The 19,355-nt window shown below is 31.4% G+C and overlaps 3 protein-coding genes across 8 annotated transcripts in view; 2 read left to right on the top strand and 1 right to left on the bottom strand.

The window, feature by feature from the left end:
• The window catches only part of Flo2 (flotillin-2), a 117,221-nt gene that overhangs the window by 96,565 nt on the left and 1,301 nt on the right, over nt 1-19,355 (bottom strand). The window lies entirely within an intron of this gene.
• On the top strand, nt 330-5,369 carry LOC147911099 (glucose dehydrogenase [FAD, quinone]-like). The gene is made up of 2 exons (XM_087408695.1): nt 330-3,477; nt 4,216-5,369. Exons 1-2 carry the CDS (start codon nt 1,543-1,545, stop codon nt 4,360-4,362), a joined length of 2,082 nt encoding a protein of 693 aa, XP_087264821.1. The 5' UTR covers nt 330-1,542; the 3' UTR covers nt 4,363-5,369.
• Nucleotides 6,912-18,313, top strand: LOC105148270 (glucose dehydrogenase [FAD, quinone]). Of its 5 annotated transcripts, none has more exons than XM_011059899.2 (3): nt 6,912-9,934; nt 11,192-11,721; nt 14,135-18,313. In XM_011059899.2, exons 2-3 carry the CDS (start codon nt 11,205-11,207, stop codon nt 15,421-15,423), a joined length of 1,806 nt encoding a protein of 601 aa, XP_011058201.2. In that variant the 5' UTR covers nt 6,912-9,934; nt 11,192-11,204; the 3' UTR covers nt 15,424-18,313. The 5 variants fall into 5 exon arrangements, with proteins under 5 accessions (XP_011058201.2, XP_087264869.1, XP_087264859.1 ...); XM_087408743.1 differs by lacking the exon at nt 6,912-9,934 and adding an exon at nt 9,941-10,805; XM_087408733.1 differs by lacking the exon at nt 6,912-9,934 and adding an exon at nt 9,941-10,895.

Below are 19,355 nucleotides of genomic sequence, written 5' to 3'. Positions count from 1 at the left end.
GACGCAATTGCTAAAATTAGGCTTGCTTAGAATTTAAAGGAAACTATTTTTAAAATAGATATTTTTTGCTCTCATTGTCAGAGAAAATGAAAAAAAAATCGAGTTTCGAATTTCAAAGAAAATACATTAAAAATGATAGAATATCTTATTAAAGCACAATAAATTATACAATATCATAATTGCACACTCGTGTGCTCAAATTTTTATAATTCAGATTAAATTAGATTAAAAAAATAATTCGATTATTGAAAATGGAAAAAGATTACTTTTTTTTTCTAAAATCATCAACATACTTATAAATCATTATTTATTTTTTTTTTAATTTCGACCTAATTTGTCCGATAGTTTCCTGTTTGTTGCACAAATTTTGAAAGTTATATTGCTTTCAAAAAATTATAATTTCTAAATAATTTACTACAGTTCTTAAAAGTCGAAATGAAGAATCGAACGTCGATTTGAAAAATTTGCATTAACAAAACGCTTATGTTCCAAACTCTAAATTAAATTAAATATTCTTAATAAAGTTTTGAGTAGCATAATTCTTTTGTCATCTCTGTATTAAATCATAAAATAACAAATAACAAAGTGGCATTTATCATTTTTATACTCAGTTAATTTCCATTGTTCAATCGTTTTTTTAAAACAAAATTCTTATCGATGTTTTTTTTTTTATTAATTATTAATATACCATACTTATATTTAGCGAAGATAAATTGTTGATTACATCAAATAACTTGTTTTAAAAATAATCATATTCGTAAAGAATATTTTATCGATTAAAACAATATGAATACGTGAATATAATCTTTGATATCAAAGTTAATTATTATTTACGTCATTGGCTCTTTGCCCTTCTTGTATACTACCTTTTGCTTATTACTACAGAGCCTTTTATATTACTTTTAATTATTATTAATAGTAAATTTCACGATCAGCACATATCTCGATTACTTAACTCGATTGGTATTTTCCTAATGTATTTATTCTTTCGCAATTATTTCCACATCATCTTACAGTTTCTCAGGATTTATATAAATCAGTTTTTAATCTTTGTAAAGGAGGAAGTTTTCAAACATATATGATATTCAAAAAAAAGCCTTTAAAAGAAGAATTTGGCGATTAAATATGAAAAATGGTCAAAGAATGAATTTAAAACAAATCATTTCCATCATTCATGAATAATGCAAATCTTAATATGAATTTAGCATTCTGAAATCGCGAATCTGTTTGCAAGATATAGGATCTGGAAATAACAAATCTATCTTTTTATCTCTTCCAAAATTCTATCTTAATTTGACTATTACGTTAATAAGATCGTAACATTGATAAAAATATAATAAATTATGGGAACTATTATTTTTATTACGTTATTACTGTTATTGGATTTAACCAAAAATCGAAAAGATACAAAATGTCATTTCTTTCCTTATTATCAAATTCGTAAAATTAATTAAACAGATATAAGATATCTTTTTCTTAACGGCGTGTACATCGTTCGTATACGCCGATATATTTTTCTTGTTTGTTAGATTGTGTAGTGATATGGATATTTACGCATACAGTGACACTCGTAAAACATGGACCTCAACGCCGGTATATATGCCAGGCGAACGTCCAAGTGCTGTTTTCTATTATCGTGCCCCACTCGAGACACATCCAATAGTCAATAATCAACTTGCGCCGGACAAGATGCCGAGTCTCCTTTACCTTCTCAGTGCCGCCGCCGTAATTGTTCCATTGCAGTCGAGCAGACAACCGATAATGAACAAATACCACAATCTTTACGGCAATAATACGAGCGAACGCGTGTTGACGAATATATTTAATTTTGGTATCGGAGCTCTAAATTTTCTACAACAAGGTCAACATTATATGAACCACGAAATACCGGATATGGTTCCGCAATTTGGAGCAATGTACGATTTCGTGGTAATAGGCGCCGGAACGGCCGGTGCCACGATAGCTGCGAGGTTAAGTGAGATTCATCAGGTTGAAGTGTTATTGATCGAAGCTGGAACTAAAGAGAATTTTCTTATGGATATCCCGCTTCTCGTTCACATGTTGCAGCTAAGCAACGATATCAATTGGAAGTATCAAACTAAATCGTCCAACAAGTATTGTCTTGGCATGGAAGGCAACAGGTGTAACTGGCCTAGAGGCAAAGTAATGGGCGGTAGCAGTGTGCTAAACTATATGATTGCAACCAGAGGAGGCGCCGAGGATTATGATCGATGGGCTAAAATGGGGAACAAGGGTTGGGCTTACAAGGATGTCCTCAAATACTTCAAAAAGCTGGAGACAATCGATATCCCAGAGCTGCAATCAGACAATATTTATCACGGAACTAAGGGACCGTTACATATTTCTTATTCGTTATTCCATACGCCATTGGCAAAGGCTTTCTTAGATGCTGGCAAAGAGCTGGGATACCCGGAATTGGATTATAACGGAAAGAATATGATAGGATTTTCGTATGTGCAGACCACATCGATAAATGGCACCCGCATGAGCAGCAACAGAGCTTATCTACACCCAGCAAGAAATCGCCGGAATCTTCATGTGACACGTGAAAGCAAGGTGAAAAAAATATTGATTGATCGTCATACAAATCGGGCGATTGGCGTGGAATTTATCAAACATCGTCGAATTAACAGGGTGTTTGCGAGTAAAGAGATAATTTTATGCGCGGGTGCCATCGGATCACCACAATTACTAATGTTGTCTGGCATCGGACCGGCCAAACATCTTAGTGAGCTCGGCATAAACGTCGTCCGGGATTTGCCGGTTGGTAAAAATCTGATGGATCATGTAGCTTTTGGCGATCTAACGTGGACAGTAGATGAGCCAGTAAGTATTCGAACAGATAATATGATGAATCCCATTCATCCGTATATGAAAGACTTTCTGATTAGACAATCGGGACCATTAACGATCCCAGGTGGGTGCGAAGCCCTCGCTTTCATTGACACAAAGCATTCAACGAAACTTCATGGTTTACCGGACATTGAACTGCTATTTATTGGTGGTGGAATGAAAGGAGATATAGTTCTACCGACTGTAATGGGTTTGAACAATGCAATGCGTCAGATATGGAACAAATATATCACCACTTACGGCTGGACCATACTACCGATGTTATTAAAACCAAAAAGTCGTGGATGGATAAGACTATTGGCCAACGACATTAATGTTAAACCTGAGATCGTGCCAAATTACTTCGACAATCCGGAAGATGTCAAGACGATGATAAACGGCATTAAAGCTGCAATAAGCGTCGGTCAAACGGAAGCAATGAAACTGTATGATTCACGATTGATAAACGATACTTTACCTACATGTAAAAACTATAAGTATGATTCTTACGATTATTGGGAGTGCGCGATGAGGACGGCATCTCTTACTATCTATCATTATAGTGGCACTTGCAAGATGGGATCGAAAGAAGATCCGACTGCTGTCGTCGATCCTAGATTAAAGGTATTGTTAAAAGATGCATTAGAAAATACTTGTTCCTTTCAAATCTATAATAAATATTAGAGTTGCCACAAATTTTTCATCCTAAAATTCCATAATTTTCCTTGCTTTCCAGACAAAATTTAATCATTTTTCCTGATGCTTCCAATAATATTTTGAACTTTTTTTATACTGGTAGTTTCGTACTGATTTGGAAACCGTTAAATATTTTACTGAAAGAGCAATTTAATATAGCAATGTAAATTACTATTAATGTTGCTGACACTACTTGCATTTAATTGCTAAAATGATAGTATTTCTAAATTGCGTATATAGGTGTAATGTATATATGCACATTAAACTTCTTTAAAGTCAAGAATTTTAATTTTCCGAAAAATTTTGAAAAATTCCCTAACTTTTCTCTGATTTTCCCTGATGACCGTTTTCAATTTTCCTAATTTCTACAATAGTTTTGTATACGCGTATATATTAAATTTCATAAAATTTTATGAAAAGTACATTATGTTTCATAAAATTTCATAAAAATACATTAAATTTAATGTCATGAAATTAAATTCAAATTGTGTAACTTAAAAGTACATTAAATTTCATGAAATTTTTAAAGTGTACATTAAATGTTATTAAAATTCAAGAACATTTGTAACAATGAACTCTGAATATTCCTGTGCGAGCATACGCTCACATACATACACATATACATATATATATATATGTCATTTATAATGTATAAAATTCATGCAGGTGATTGGCATTCAAGGATTGCGAGTAGCAGATGGTTCCATTATGCCTGAAATTATATCAGCACATACAAATATACCTATTTTTATGATTGCTGAAAAGCTGGCAGATATGGTCAAAGAAGATTGGGGATACTTGAATAAATCATGAACATAATACAAATAGTAAACGAGTTTTCGACCAGTTAACTAGCATTGAAAGCTAGCTAGCAGTATACAGAGTGTCCCATAAGTTTTGGTCAATCGCTTTTGTGTCGCTTTTGTTGTTGTAGATAGAGCGGACTACACTGAGTCGAAAAGTCCTGTACTATTTTGCAATTTTCGCAATAATTAACAAGACATTAATTACTAAAAATTGCATATCTTCACGGAGAAAAATATTTTACTGTTGTAACAAACTTGTCATTGCTACTGTATTATATATTCATGGCAATGATAAAATTTAGTTAATACAACCAGTTTTAGAAATTATTTATTATTAGAGTAGAATTTGTTTTGTTGCTAAGATAGAAAAAATGTATTTGTCTTTAGAACCACGTTAATTTGTTGTTAAAGCAAAATAATGTGTTCTTAGCAAATTTTTGTGCTATTGAAGCAAAATTATTACTGTTCACACAAATCCATGCAAACAGCAAAAGAAATTTGTTATTGTAATCGATTTGTTATTATAATGAAACTTGATTTGTTAAGATGCGCCTTCTATTTTGTGTTCTCAGATACTCTCGTTTACTTTTAGGAATCTTCTGTTATTATAGCGTCGCTGCGTCCAAATGTATTGTCACGAGTGATCTCTCAATATTTTATCGTATTTATTTTTATTTTTCCTGTTATTCATGTTACATACTTTTGTTACTTTAGTCAATGTCAATGTGTATTCATAATGACACGAAAGCTGTTGAACAGTTGGGGAATGCTTGAAGAAATTATTTTAAACAGTGTGTGTGCGTGTATGTGTGTGTGTATTCGTGTGTGTGTGTAAGTGCGTGTACATAAAAATAAATATATGAATGAAGATTATTAAGAGGATGAAACACATTAAATTAAATCTCATGTGCTTAACACGTCAAACCATCTGACAATGGAAATAAATTTTATCAATTGAGATAATATTTAATCAATGGAAATAATATTTAATCAATTTTACTGTTTATTGTTTAATTGTTTCAGTTTTATTATTTAACTATTATCCTCTCTCTTACTTATATTCTTTTTTAAAAGGTAATTTTTCTCTTTTATTATTATAGGAGTATAAATAAGTTAGGAGTATAAATAAGTTTCCGCCGTTTGACAAAAGATGGTGCCACCAGTATGAAATTGTCTGCTGTAAAACGTCATATCGTAAGATTGGACATCTGGTAACAACATAACCTTGAAATATCAGCGATTTTATATCTGCATCATATATCTTTTTTCGTGCGAAAATGTCGAGTTTTGAGCCGAATAAACGTCATTTGCGGGAGCTTTTGATTTACTTCTTTAATTTGAAGAAATCTGCAGCTGAGGCGCATCGATTGCTTGTAGAAGCATATGGTGAGGCTGCCTTAAGTGAAAGAAGTTGCCGTGAGTGGTTTCAAAAGTTTAAGAACGGTGAATTTGACGTCGAAGACAAAGAACGTAGCGGAAGGCCGAAAGTGTACGAAGACGCGGAATTGGAATCATTATTGGATGAAGATTCGTGCCAAACGCAAGAAGCACTTGCACTTACATTAGGAGTGACTCAACCAGCAATTTCACATCGTTTAAAATCATTAGGAATGATTCAAAAGCAAGGAAATTGGGTTTCATATGAACTGACGCCGAGAAACGTTGAACGCCGATTTTTCACATGTGAAATGCTGCTTGCCAGGCACAAACGAAAGGGTTTTTTGCATCGTATAGTCACTGGTGATGAAAAATGGATTCACTACGATAACCCAAAGAAGAAAAAATCATGGGGACCACCTGGCCATGCTTCAACATCAACAGCCAAGCCGAACATTCATGGAAAAAAGCTCATGTTGTGTATTTGGTGGGATCAGCTTGGTGTCGTATATTATGAGTTGCTCAAACCGAACGAAACCATTACTGGGGCTCTCTACCGAACACAATTGATGAGATTGAGCCGAGTACTCAAGGAAAAACGCGCCCACTACTACTCCAGAAACGACAAAGTTATTCTTCTGCATGATAATGCTCGTCCACATGTTGCGGCGCCGATCAAAACCTATTTGGAAACACTCAATTGGGAAGTTTTATCCCACCCGCCGTATTCACCAGACATTGCTCCTTCTGATTACTACTTGTTTCGATGGCACATGGCCTGTCTGAGCAACACTTCACATCATATGAAGATACCAAAAATTGGGTCGATTCGTGGATAGCTTCAAAAGATGAAGTGTTCTTCCGACGCGGTATCCGTATGCTGCCAGAAAGATGGGAAAAAGTAGTGGCTAGCGATGGACAATACTTCGAATAAAACATTATGTACCGTTCTTTCACAATAAATGCCCAATTTTTGATAAAAAACGGCGGAAACTTATTTATACTCCTAATACAATTTCACATCTGAATTCCGATTATTAACGTATATTCGTCTGAAAACGAAGATTCGTATGACTAATTGTCAAAATAATTAATAAACTTTTACTTGCATTGGAAGCAGGACCTCAACATAACAAAGTAAATCTCTATTAGTATATATAATATATATATATATATATATATATATATATATATATCGTCGACATTTTTTACAAGTTGCTAAACAATTATTAGTTCTAATTACGTTTCAAGACTAAAAATAATTTCGACGCCCATTTTACAGGATTAAAATTGCGATACATAAATTCATACAAATTATTTTTAATATCTATTTTAAGATTCAGTTTTACCTCTTTAGTTTCAGTTTGTTTAAAAGATTAATGTGTATTGATATAACTCTCAAATTTATGATATAATATAAATGAATAAAACATTATAAAAATATCTATAGTAAAATCAAGCTTTATATCCTGTTTCTTGCTTTTTATGATTTTTTATTTCTTATATTTTTGCCTCTTATCTTAGTTTTTTTTATCATACGAAATAAAAATTAATGAATTTGGACAGAAATACATAATAAAGAACGCGCAGAGTTAGACTTTAAGCTAAAAAAAAAACCTTTCTTATGTTACTAATAATCAATACATAACAATGAAAGTGTTTAATAAAGCATAATAAAATAAATACTTTATTGATGCGATATATTTCATCTCATTAAAAAATCTAATTTTAAAATTAATAGAAATAACGCCTTGAATCTGCAGGGCAGTGGTCAAAGCCAAATTTCTCAATAAGACTAAAAGGTACTCTGATAGAAATATCCTCAATAATGTCACGATACTTTGCCACTGCTTTGCCACGCCATAATCGCTTAAAAAAATTTTACATGGCTCATAAGAGACCCAGATATGGAAATGACTTAGCAGTCACAGTAAAATTTACTCGCAATTCGTGATTTCGTGTAAAGGACCACGGTAATGTCATTGCGCTTGCCTTGGTTTAGCACTGCAAGACACCTGTCTCCTGATTAAAAAATCTGATATGTAGTTCATGACATTCAAGTTTGCGCTTCATATGAAAATGGCCATCATATGGATTCCGACACCTAATTAGGATTTCCTAATCTGAATAATCTCAAGATGCCGTCACATGCGGCATAATTTGCGTCAATCTACATTACATCAGATACTCATTTCACCCATTTAAAAAACCCGAAATTTATGGGTTTTATTGGGATTTTGTATAAGAAAAATAAATTTTTTAATCGGTAATAATGTTAACATATACCAATTTTAATACATACAGGGTGCACAAAAAAGTCTCGGACCCCTTAAATTTAAATATCTCGAAAAGTACACATTTTCAAGAAAAATGTTTCAGAAAAAAGTTGTAGGGTTTAAAAAATCTACTAATCATATCCGTTTAACCTTAGCCACCCAATATCAAACGAATGTGATCATAGATTTTTTTTAAACTCTACAATTTTTTGTCTGAAACATTTTCCTCAAAAATTTATTATTTATTATTTTTCAAAATATTTAAAGGGTCTGGGACTTTTTATATACCCTATATAAAACTGCCATTTTTAATAGCATAAAAGAAATATAGTCTAATGTTAAATTCTTGAAAAATAACTATCAAAAAAATTACGATTTTTAATAATGAATTAAAATTATGTCGTGACATAATTTTAATTCACGGAAATATTATTATGTTACGACATAATTTTAATTCATTATTAAAAATCGTAATTTTTTTGAGATAGTTATTTTTTAAGAATTTTACATTAAACTAAATTTCTTTTACGCTATTAAAAAATAAAATGACTTGCCATAGTTTTCTGCTGTTAAAAAATAAAACGACTTGCCATTTATTCGGTACTATTAAAATAGTATCGGATAATATTAAAAACACAAATTTTATGCAATTTGAAGTAGAGCTCTAAGAATGCAGAATGATTCTGCATTCTTTCTGATAACAAATTCTGAAAAAATTCTTAGAGCTCTACAAGAAGAAAATAAATGATTTTTGTCTCGTGCAATTTTTCTACAAAGTTGATAGTATTTGAGTAAAAAATTATTCAAGACCAATATTTAGCAATTTTGAGTAATTAATATCTCATTAACTATTGTGTAAACTGCAAAATGGTAGATGACTTTTCGACTCAGTTCGATTCACCTGCTCATGATGGGTATGAAAACACCCTGTATAGAAATGTATGAAAATATATAGGCATATGTAATTAAATTTATTGCATAATGAAATTATAATTTAAATGAGCTAAAAAAAATCTTAAAAAAATGTTAGAGAAAGTGGAATAATCACTTTCTATTCTCGTATATTTATGTCACATTTATTAGGTGTTGGAATTAATTCGTAGCGTTTTTTAATGAAAGAATGTTATTTATTTCACATGAGCATTAAAAAATACATTAATGAAAGTACTTCCCATCACTTGTAAAACGCTACGAATTAATTCCAACACCTAATATATGTGATTAAACATTTAATAAAATATTATTACAACATAAATATAAAATAATAATAACACTTAGATAGTTATTAAAACAGACATAGAAAATTCACGATAGCAAAATAAAATAATAGAATCGTGACACATTATAGATATTTTCTGTAGCCGAACTACACTTTTGGAATTTGAAATAAAATAGATATATATTTGATATTTGGCGAAAATAAAAAAGAAAATTCGCTAGTGCAGTCTAATAATAAATGCAGTCTAAAGAATAAAAAATAGAACTTTTATAGCCTAATCAGCTACAAATCGACTTGACTTGTATATATTAATGTTTTCCTCCTTCAATTAATTTATTTATAAATTCCGATTTCGCTTCTTCATTATTGCATAACGATTGCATTGCTGATTGAGCAATAAATTACAGATTGTTATTAAAAGCATGTAAAATAACACTTAACACAATAATAATGAAGCTTCAAACAACAATTTCATTAACAATTTAAGAAGGGGTTTTCGATTCAAATACATTACATGATAAGTATTACGTGAAGCAGACGAGAAAGTTCATTTCTCTGGTAGATCTTGAAAGGGAGAGTCGGTTGTGGGTCCTTCTAAAGTGGTCAAGAAATTTTGGTCTGTAGAAATTAATATCCCAATACGATTGTCACAGTGTACAAGGAGGACACGCAAAAAATAATCGCTCTATAGCGACTCATTATAAACGGTGTGTATTATCGAACTACTAAGAAATTATTTAAAAACTAAGATAATTAAAAAGTAATCACACGCATACAATATCGATGATTACTTCAAATTAGTTCTAGTGTTAAATCATAATTTTTAACATCAGGAAGTTTTAAAATTATTAAAATTTCTTATTGAATAGTGAAAAGAATTGCGCGTGTGAAAAGAAAAAAATTAAATAGACGAGTTATGAGGTGATCTGTACACATTAAAGGAAGTATTGGTTTTACGGATATCAAATTTATATGTCTTAAATAAAAGTGGTTTTAATTTTAAAAATTAAAAAAACGAAGAACATAAAAAACCACAGCACAGGTTGTCGGTTGTGAAGATTAAAACTTTATTCAATAATGAATTATTTAAGCGTTAATTAATACCCATATCAAAAAATAAGCGATTAAATTAGGTTTCGGCCACAATCTGGCCATCTTGAATAATTAAACATCCTCTTAAAACGCAAAATTTTTAATCGAAATAAGTACAACGGTCATATGTTAAAATAGATTAAAAGTGTTCTTATTAGTGTGACGATGATCGTGCGGCAATATTACAACACCAGCTTATATGTCAGGACACAGTAGAACAAGAATTTTCAGATTCTAATCAGAATAAAATTTATGATCTCGTTAATCTCTTATGTACGAAAAATAAAGAGTAGATGCGTTATCTGTTTTACAATCAAAAAACGATGCGGTGGATCTCAGACATTACTTTCGCATAATTAAAATTTAGTCGTGGCATTGTGTGTTGTTATTGATCATATCATGTATTTTACCACTATTTATATACCAAGTGAAACTTTCGAAAGTACCAGAACAATTCTTGAAGGAAAAGGAGAACCTACCTTAAACGTTTAATCGCTTATTTTTTGATATGGATATTGATTAACGCTTAAATAATTCATTATTGAATAAAGTTTTAATCTTCACAACCGACAATCTGTGCTGTGGTTTTTTATGTTCTTCGTTTTTTAAATTTTCAAATTTATATTAGGTGTTGGAATTAATTCGTAGCGTTTTTTAATGAAAGAATGTTATTTATTTCACATGAGCATTAAAAAATACATTAATGAAAGTACTTCCCATCACTTGTAAAACGCTACGAATTAATTCCAACACCTAATATATTTTAAATTATCGGCTGTAAATTTTACGCGCGCGCGCGCGCGCGCGCGCGCGCGCGTGTGTGTGTGTGTGTGTGTGTGTGTGTTGTGTATAATTTGAATTTAAATTTACAGAACCTTATACAGCATGAAAACACTGTGGCTATTCATCATAATCGTGGCGACAAGCAGTGCTCATAATTTCTTAAACAATGTCAAGAATTATATTCATTCATTCGGAAAGGAGGAAAAATTTACAAGCAAAAGCAAATATGATTTTATCATCGTAGGTGCCGGATCATCAGGTTCTGTGTTAGCTAATCGTTTATCAGAGAATGAGAAATGGAAAATTCTGTTACTAGAAGCGGGTTATATGCCAAACTTTTTAAATCGGATTCCAATATTTGTCGGCTATTTTCAATTAACTGGTTACAATTGGGGTTACAATGTAGAACCACAAAAGAATGCCTGTCTAGGGATGGTGAATCGTCAGTGTGCTTGGCCGCGAGGTAGAGGTTTAGGTGGCACGAGTATCTTGAACTATATGATCCATACACGTGGGAACAAACTTGACTACGACCAATGGGCTAGTTTGGGCAACGTGGGCTGGTCTTACATGGACGTTCTGCCATATTTTAAAAAAAGTGAAAGATTTAATATACCAGGTACGACACTTCTCTTTCAATTTACGATTAATCTTTCCATATTCACAAATGGATTATCAAATTTCTTACATATGTATACATGACGATAAATTCTACGAGGATTGTCTGAAAAATTTTGAAAAGTTTTGAAAAGTTTCTCAACATCAAAATGGCATTACTCATCGAAACCCATTCTGATATTACAATAATATATTACAATAAAAATAATTACGTACATATTTTGAAAGATATCTATAAAGAATTGTAGCCATTTTGGACGCTCAGTTGTTTGATAGTCATTTATGACAGTCGATTTGTATCAGTGTTTTTGTTTGATAAAAATCTCTGGCCTTTTAAGTTAAACTTTGAGCCTAAGAAAAAGTTGAGGGCCCGATGAATACGATGGATCAATCAATTTGAATCACAATTCGTAAATTTTTGTCACAACGGCCGTCGATATTCGATTTTTTCTATTTTTGCGAAAACACTGATATCGACTGGCACAAATGACTGTCAAACAACAATTGAGCGTCCAAAGTAGCTATTTTCACAGTTATTTTTCAAAGCATTGTGCTATTGTAGTATTAAACTGGTTTTGACAAGTAATGTCATTTTCATGTCATGTTGACGCTCGAAATTTTTCAGATGTTCTATAATAAACACGTAAAAATGTAAGTATAAACACGTAAATCCTACATTTTCTTTCTCACGTAATTTAGTTTTTTCTTAGACACTTTGTTTAATATATGGATGCTTATATTGTCTATATAAGTGATCGAAAACTATATTTTTAAATTAAAATTAAAAAACTTTAATGGCTCAGCGAACTACTGAATTCAATAAAGCGAACTACTAAATTCAATAAAATTCGTATAAGAGCTAAATGAACCAAGCACATTGTTTGTGCAAAAAATATATATTGTTACAATTAAAATGTTTCAAACGTTTCGGTCTTCAATGAAACCATCTTCAGTGGATAAAATTTGTGGCAAATACTTCATGCCAGAACGCATTTCGAAGTGATAATCCCTACCAAATCGAGTGAACATTCTTGTACAATTATGGTGATATTGGCTTAAAAATTTGAGAATTGTCGAACCGACAGAATGAATGTTTACATGTCAACAGATTGTTGGACACATTCGGAATGTTACTACTATAATGCACAAGAATATTCACTCAATTTGATAAGGATCATCACTCCGAATGCGTTCTGGCATAAAGTATTTGCGACAAATTTTTATGTAATCTAATAGACGAAAGAATATATAAGAATACATGTAAGTTATGTATCCCCACTGAAGATGGTTCCTTATACGAATTTTAATAAATTTATATTTTTAATTGACAAAAATTAAGACATTCATGTTTATAACAAAACTCCAATTCAAGATAATTTTGATTCAAACTATTAAATTCTACTGCCAGTTTAGAACAATAAAATTATGTTTTTTTTTCCAGGGAATCGTAGAAAATAATGTTTTTTTTTGCATTTTCTCGCAAACAATACTTTCCCTTTTATACAGGGTGGGCCATCTATTGGTACGTTTTTGAATTTCGTCGTATGGCAACACCGAACGAGCTACAGACCCGAAATTTTGACAGTTTATTAGTCATACCATCCGCGGCACGAAACAACATGTTTTCTCTTGAAGAGCGTTTTGAAATTTTAAAAACTTATTTTCAAAGTCAGTGCTGTGTCGCCGAAACTGTACGAATTTTGAAAAGAAATATGGGTCGTGATAGAGCACCCACCGAAGGAGCTATACGCAAATTGGTGAGGAAAGTTCGCGAGAAAGGGATGTTAGTGGATGACATTATATTACGACTGTTTTGAGTGAAATTGGCGCCGAGGTAGTCCAAAATGTCATTAATAATTGGGGTGACCGAATGGCATACTGTAAGGCCAGTAGAGGGAGCCACATGAACGAAATCGTTTTTCATTCTTGACGCGGATACTTTTAGCTTCACAACAAAAAAAAAATTAATAAAAAATATCAATGTATGCTCATTTGATCGCATTTTTAAAAACGTACCAATAGATGGCCCACCCTGTATAATATACTTTGCCTTTTTCCTTCAAACTTTTCAAACTTGAGAATTTCAGATTAATTTATTCAAACAATCTTAAAAGAAAGCGCAGAATATTTTCTATAAATTGACTAGAATAGATTCTACATAACAAGAAAATGACAAGAGATTGGTGGAAGACATTTGATCACATTACGATTGATCACAAGCCACTTACAACGCTCCAATGAAAAAATTCTAATCGGTCACTGTGAGTAGCTGTGGTCAATCGCATATGGTCAAATTCAGGTCAATATTTCCAAGAATAATCTATCTTATTCAAGAATGGAAATTAATTTTTCAAATATCATATCAAGTCACGACTTGCCATACTATTGACGAAATTTATTATTCCTGTACTTAGGTTTCAAGAATTCTTCATATCATAATGAAAACGGTTATATATGCGTGGAACATGTCCCATATCATACAAAGTTGGCGACTGCGTTTCTAAATGCTGGACAAGAATTGGAATATAAAATTGTGGATTACAATGGCCAAGATCAGAAAGGTTTCTCGTACATCCAGGTGAACATAGATCATGGAAAGCGTTGCACTGGCGGCACGACCTATCTCGGGCAGATCAATCGACCGAACTTGGAGATTATCACCGGTGCTAGAGTGACCAAAATACTAATCGACGCGGATAATCGAGCTTACGGCGTTGAATACATCAAGGATACCGTATGGAAGAAAGTGACTTGCTCAAAGGAAGTTTTATTATCAGCCGGTACAATTGACTCGGCGAAATTGTTAATGTTGTCAGGAATTGGACCAAAAGAACATCTTGAAGAATTGAACATCCCAGTGATTCAAGACTCCAAGGTCGGTTACAGTATGTACGAACACGTCGGTTTCCTAGGATTAACTTTCATGGTGAATCAGAGCGAGTCGCTGCTACAAAGCAGGCTGCTTAATCCAAACTTGTTGCTGGAGTACCTTCTATACAAACGTGGCCCGATGTCGATTCCAGGAGGTGCAGAGGCACTAGCATTCATCAGTACCAAATACGCTCCTGACGAGAGACCGGACGTTGAACTTCTCTTTGTGTCTGGTTCTCTACATTCGGACAATGGTCAGGTTTTAAAAAAAGCTCTAAGACTTTCAGATGATCTGTACGATACCATCTTTAAACCGATCGAAGAGCAGGACGCCTGGTCTATCTGGCCGATCGTTCAACATCCTAGAAGCGTCGGCCGTCTCACATTGCAATCGAAGAACCCATTCGAGCCACCCAAAATGGATCCAAACTTTTTCAGCCATCCGGTCGATATAGAGATTATTCTGGAAGGAATAAAGCACGCTATCAACATATCCAAAACCAAAGCCTTTCAGGCTTACGGCAGTCGATTGCATGATTTAAAAATACCAGGCTGTAAACAGTTTGAATTTGCTTCCGATGATTATTGGCGTTGTGCCATCAAGCATCTGCCATCCATGATGAATCATGAAATAGGAACCGTCAAAATGGGACCTCGGACGGACACTTATGCTGTCGTTGACCCGCAGCTAAGAGTGTACGGAATCAAGGCACTTAGAGTAGTGGACGCTTCAATTATGCCTACGATACCTAATGGCCACGTGAATGCGGGAATATATATGATTGGCGAAAAAGCTGCAGATATGATAAAAGAATCTTGGAAAAATGAGTGATAAGATTCGCTTTTGTTGAAAGGCTCAAGGAATTATATGGATATCAACATTAAATATTGCAGCGTTATAAGATATAAGGAATGCGCATATATTTACATCTCTTTTTTCTCACTCTCTAAATCTGAATAAATGGATAATCACTAATATCAGTGCCAAATATTCATTCACTAATTACTGGTAGTAATTAGTGAATGAAATGTAAGATCTCTAATCTTTATTGTGTGATCTAACTAATCTTGTTTCAGTGCATAAATTCGATAAATATGGTATTGGAAAATTGAAATTAATGTGCAAATATCAATATTTTAGTTATATAATGCTCAAACATTCTTCCTTTTTTAGTTGATCTTCACTGATTATTCAATGCAAGAATAATATGTATGTCATTAAATAATGAGTGACTATCCACTGATTCAGATTTAGAAAGCAATGTTGCTCAATTTATAATAAATTTAGAGAAAAGAAAATTAAGTAAAATAATTTAAGAAAAATAATAAAAAATAAATTAAGAAAAAACAATAATTGTATTGGATGATTTTACGTCGATTTTCTAGAGTTTAAATTACGTGACGATTGTGATGAACTGTATAAATGTGTATGAATTATATAGATATGGATAATACTTTCCAATTTTTAAGATTATCGTTAAAAACGGATGTGTAAATAGAAAATCCTAATGCAATTGCTCTATACTCATAAAAGATAATTCATAAATATAAAGAAAAAATATTTCCCACTCAATATGTTACATAACATATGTAAGCTGTCAGTACATTTTTAATGAACGCGCACGTGTAAGCGAATTAAAATATTCCAAGGCTCTGAAATGTTTTCGCAAAAGATTAAGATTCAAGATAGTCGACATTAGATGATAGATATAATCATGGAATTTTTCTTCCTACTTTGAAAACAAATAATTTCGAAAAACAGAATTTTTTGAAGAGAGAAATCTAATAAATAGTTTTTATTGCGTCAATATCTTTTTCAATCATATTCAATAACTGATCGTGAATTTTTTTTATGTTAATCATTATGTCACTATATAAAGTCAATAATCATAAAATTATTATCGAAACGTTGCAACTATTATTAATATATTAATGATACTGATAAATGTAATATAATTATATAATTTATTGCTCAAAAATATTTCCCAAAGATAATCAGCCGCATCGATCGTTCTCGTTTACTTAAAGAAAAATGTTTGATGTTTGTAACTAATATTACTATTATATTACTATAATTACGACTATTACTGGTATAATATTAGTAATAATAACCATATAGATTTAGCAACAAATGTATATAGTTGACAACCTAAAGTGACAAATGATTATAATTACAGTTTATTATAAAAAAATGGTTGAAATTACCATCCAAGTAATTCAAATTACAAGTATTACTTTTATTGTCATTTTAGTTGCTGATTATTGGTCTATTTTTTGTTCCTACACTAGAACTCTCTCGCTTTCGTCAAATATTAAACATATATCTCACTTTGAGTTCCAAAAGTACATCAGTTTAGCAACAGAAAATAGACCTTACATATATTTGTTGTTAGAACCATACATAATTTGTTATTATTACTAACATTATAGCAGTAATAATCACAATTATAGTAAAAATAATTATAGTTACAAATACCAAACACTTTCCTCTCAGTGTTATAGTAATACAATTTTGTCATTGTGGATATCTCATTTTTCTTTGATCGTGTAGCACAAAGTACTTGCAAATGGATTAATAATTGCAGAAAAGCGAGAAAAAAAAATATTCCTCAATATCATCTATTAATAAAGCATTTATATCGTTACGTAAAAAGGGAAATGATTCATAATTTTTCTTTCCACTCATTTGCTGCAATATGAATTAATAGCCAGGAAAAAAAAAACCTATTCAGAAAAATCATCCGCGTTGCTATTTTGCAATTGGAATATTTGTTTTTTAAATTTTCTTATAAATTGTATCCTTGTAATAAATACGATAGTAAATTATAATATCCGACAAAATAACATTCGTAAATATAACCTACTTGTTGAAAATTATGCAGAGCAAAAATATTTTAAAATATATCTTATCATTATCTTTTCATGTATATAAAAAATTAAAAAAAATACTAAGATTAACAATTTTTTTTTAGAATAAAGTTAAGAGATTGTATCCCACGTTATTTAAAATAAAGTGTTAGTTTATTAATTAAATTTCATTTTAGAGAATTTGTATGTTAATATCTAAAAACAGTCTATTTTTATTGATTAATTTCAATTGATTTTATACCATGTCATGGTTTATTAAGATTTATTAAAGTTTATAACATCAAACAGCATGTATTGTTACACCATGTCGTTTTAGCTAACAATTAATTAATTTTCGGTCTATTAACGTGACTAGTTTACAAACTTGCAACAAATATAGCAGCTTATTAACATTATAATTTTCATCAAACGATAGTTCTGTATATTAGTTCGTATCTATGACTACGTTTACACCGCTCGATTTACGAAAGGTGCGTTCAGGAAAATAGTGTTATTAGCACTGTTAGTGTCATTCTATCTTTCACGTCTAATAAATAACAAAGAATGATAGAAATAGCGTATTCCTATACGCACTAAAAGTTATAACATCGATGTTATGAAATTAGCCAATCATAGCTGTTCCTTTAAAGAATGAAATGACTGTAATTAGTCAGTTTCATAATATCAATGTTACAACTTCAGCGTAAATCAAGCCATATAAATGTCTACGATCTTAATATGTTATAATTTGTTTTATCTACTTCGGTCTATAGAGTATTATCACAGATAATAGTACTGCAGATTTTGTTGAACTTGTCTAATAGAAGTCTTACTAATAAATAAATATAAAATAAAAAGGATGACCTATAAACCAAGATGATTTGTACTAATACTTTTACATAAACAACGAATGACATAAAATATAAACAATATTTAACAAACATTTCAATCCTAATCATTCTCAATGTTAGATAAATTAAATAACGATTGCGAAAAATGCATTATATAATCGCATGTTAAAAAATTAATTCCCTGAAATGAGAAAATGCAATATGACCAAATTCTTGGAATCGCAGTCTCATGATAGATGTTTGTCATTGAATTCACAGGCCGTCATGTGTGTCGTTAATAAACTACTCCCAACAATAGAGTCGGCCGGAGGAAATACATATAACGCAGAATATAACGCATCATGCCTCTTATAATAACTAATCTAGTTTTTTAGTTCATCAAGGCAAAAAATATTATGGAGTATAATTGTACATATTCTAATACGAATATTTTAAGCAAAAAGTCTCTCTCAAGGAATTCAGAGAGGTAATACTATGTGTAGTACAGTTAGAACACTAAGAATTTTTACCGTTAAAAGACTATGTAGTTGAATTAAATACAGATATACTTATAATATGCATTAAATGCAAAGAGCATAAACCAAATACATCATTACTTATGGCTATTCTACAATGTGCTTTTTATTTTCTGTTTCTCGCTGTTTGTCTCTTGACTTATTGACCAAAAAAGCAAGAGACGAACAGCAAGAAACAGGAAACAAAGAGCACATTGTAGAATTAGCCTTAGGGTGCCTTCCAACAAGAGACACACATGATACGATATAACACGGTGCATTATTATCTTGTTATTCGTCAATGTTAAACATGGATAAGATGATCATTGCGGTGTACTGAGTCGCTTGTTGGAAGATATCTTTAGACATAATGTCATTATTATTAATATAGTGTTATGTTCACTATTTTTTGATGTTAGTATGATATAAACTGTTAAATGCTCTCTTGTCGCTAACAGCAGATTACGTATACAATTTTGATTTGTAAGACATTTCAAAGCTATCTATGAAGCATCTAATATCTATAAAGCAATAAAAAAATTCAACAAAAAAGTTTAATAATATGTAAATAT

The sequence above is a fragment of the Acromyrmex echinatior genome, chromosome 1 (genome assembly GCF_024713525.1).
Source record: "Acromyrmex echinatior isolate Ae372 chromosome 1, ASM2471352v2, whole genome shotgun sequence".
Lineage (NCBI taxonomy): Eukaryota > Metazoa > Arthropoda > Insecta > Hymenoptera > Formicidae > Acromyrmex > Acromyrmex echinatior.
Note: the sequence above shows the minus strand (reverse complement) of the source record. Positions and strands in the feature narration are given on the sequence as shown.

Bases quoted from the DNA above. Each gene is read 5' to 3' on its own strand.
- LOC105148270 (XM_011059899.2), top strand. From the start codon at position 11,205: ATGAAAACACTGTGGCTATTCATCATAATCGTGGCGACAAGCAGTGCT. The intron at 11,722-14,134 runs GTACGACACTTC...TCCTGTACTTAG, and splicing joins TGAAAGATTTAATATACCAG to GTTTCAAGAATTCTTCATAT.
- LOC147911099 (XM_087408695.1), top strand. From the start codon at position 1,543: ATGGATATTTACGCATACAGTGACACTCGTAAAACATGGACCTCAACG. The intron at 3,478-4,215 runs GTATTGTTAAAA...AAATTCATGCAG, and splicing joins TCGTCGATCCTAGATTAAAG to GTGATTGGCATTCAAGGATT.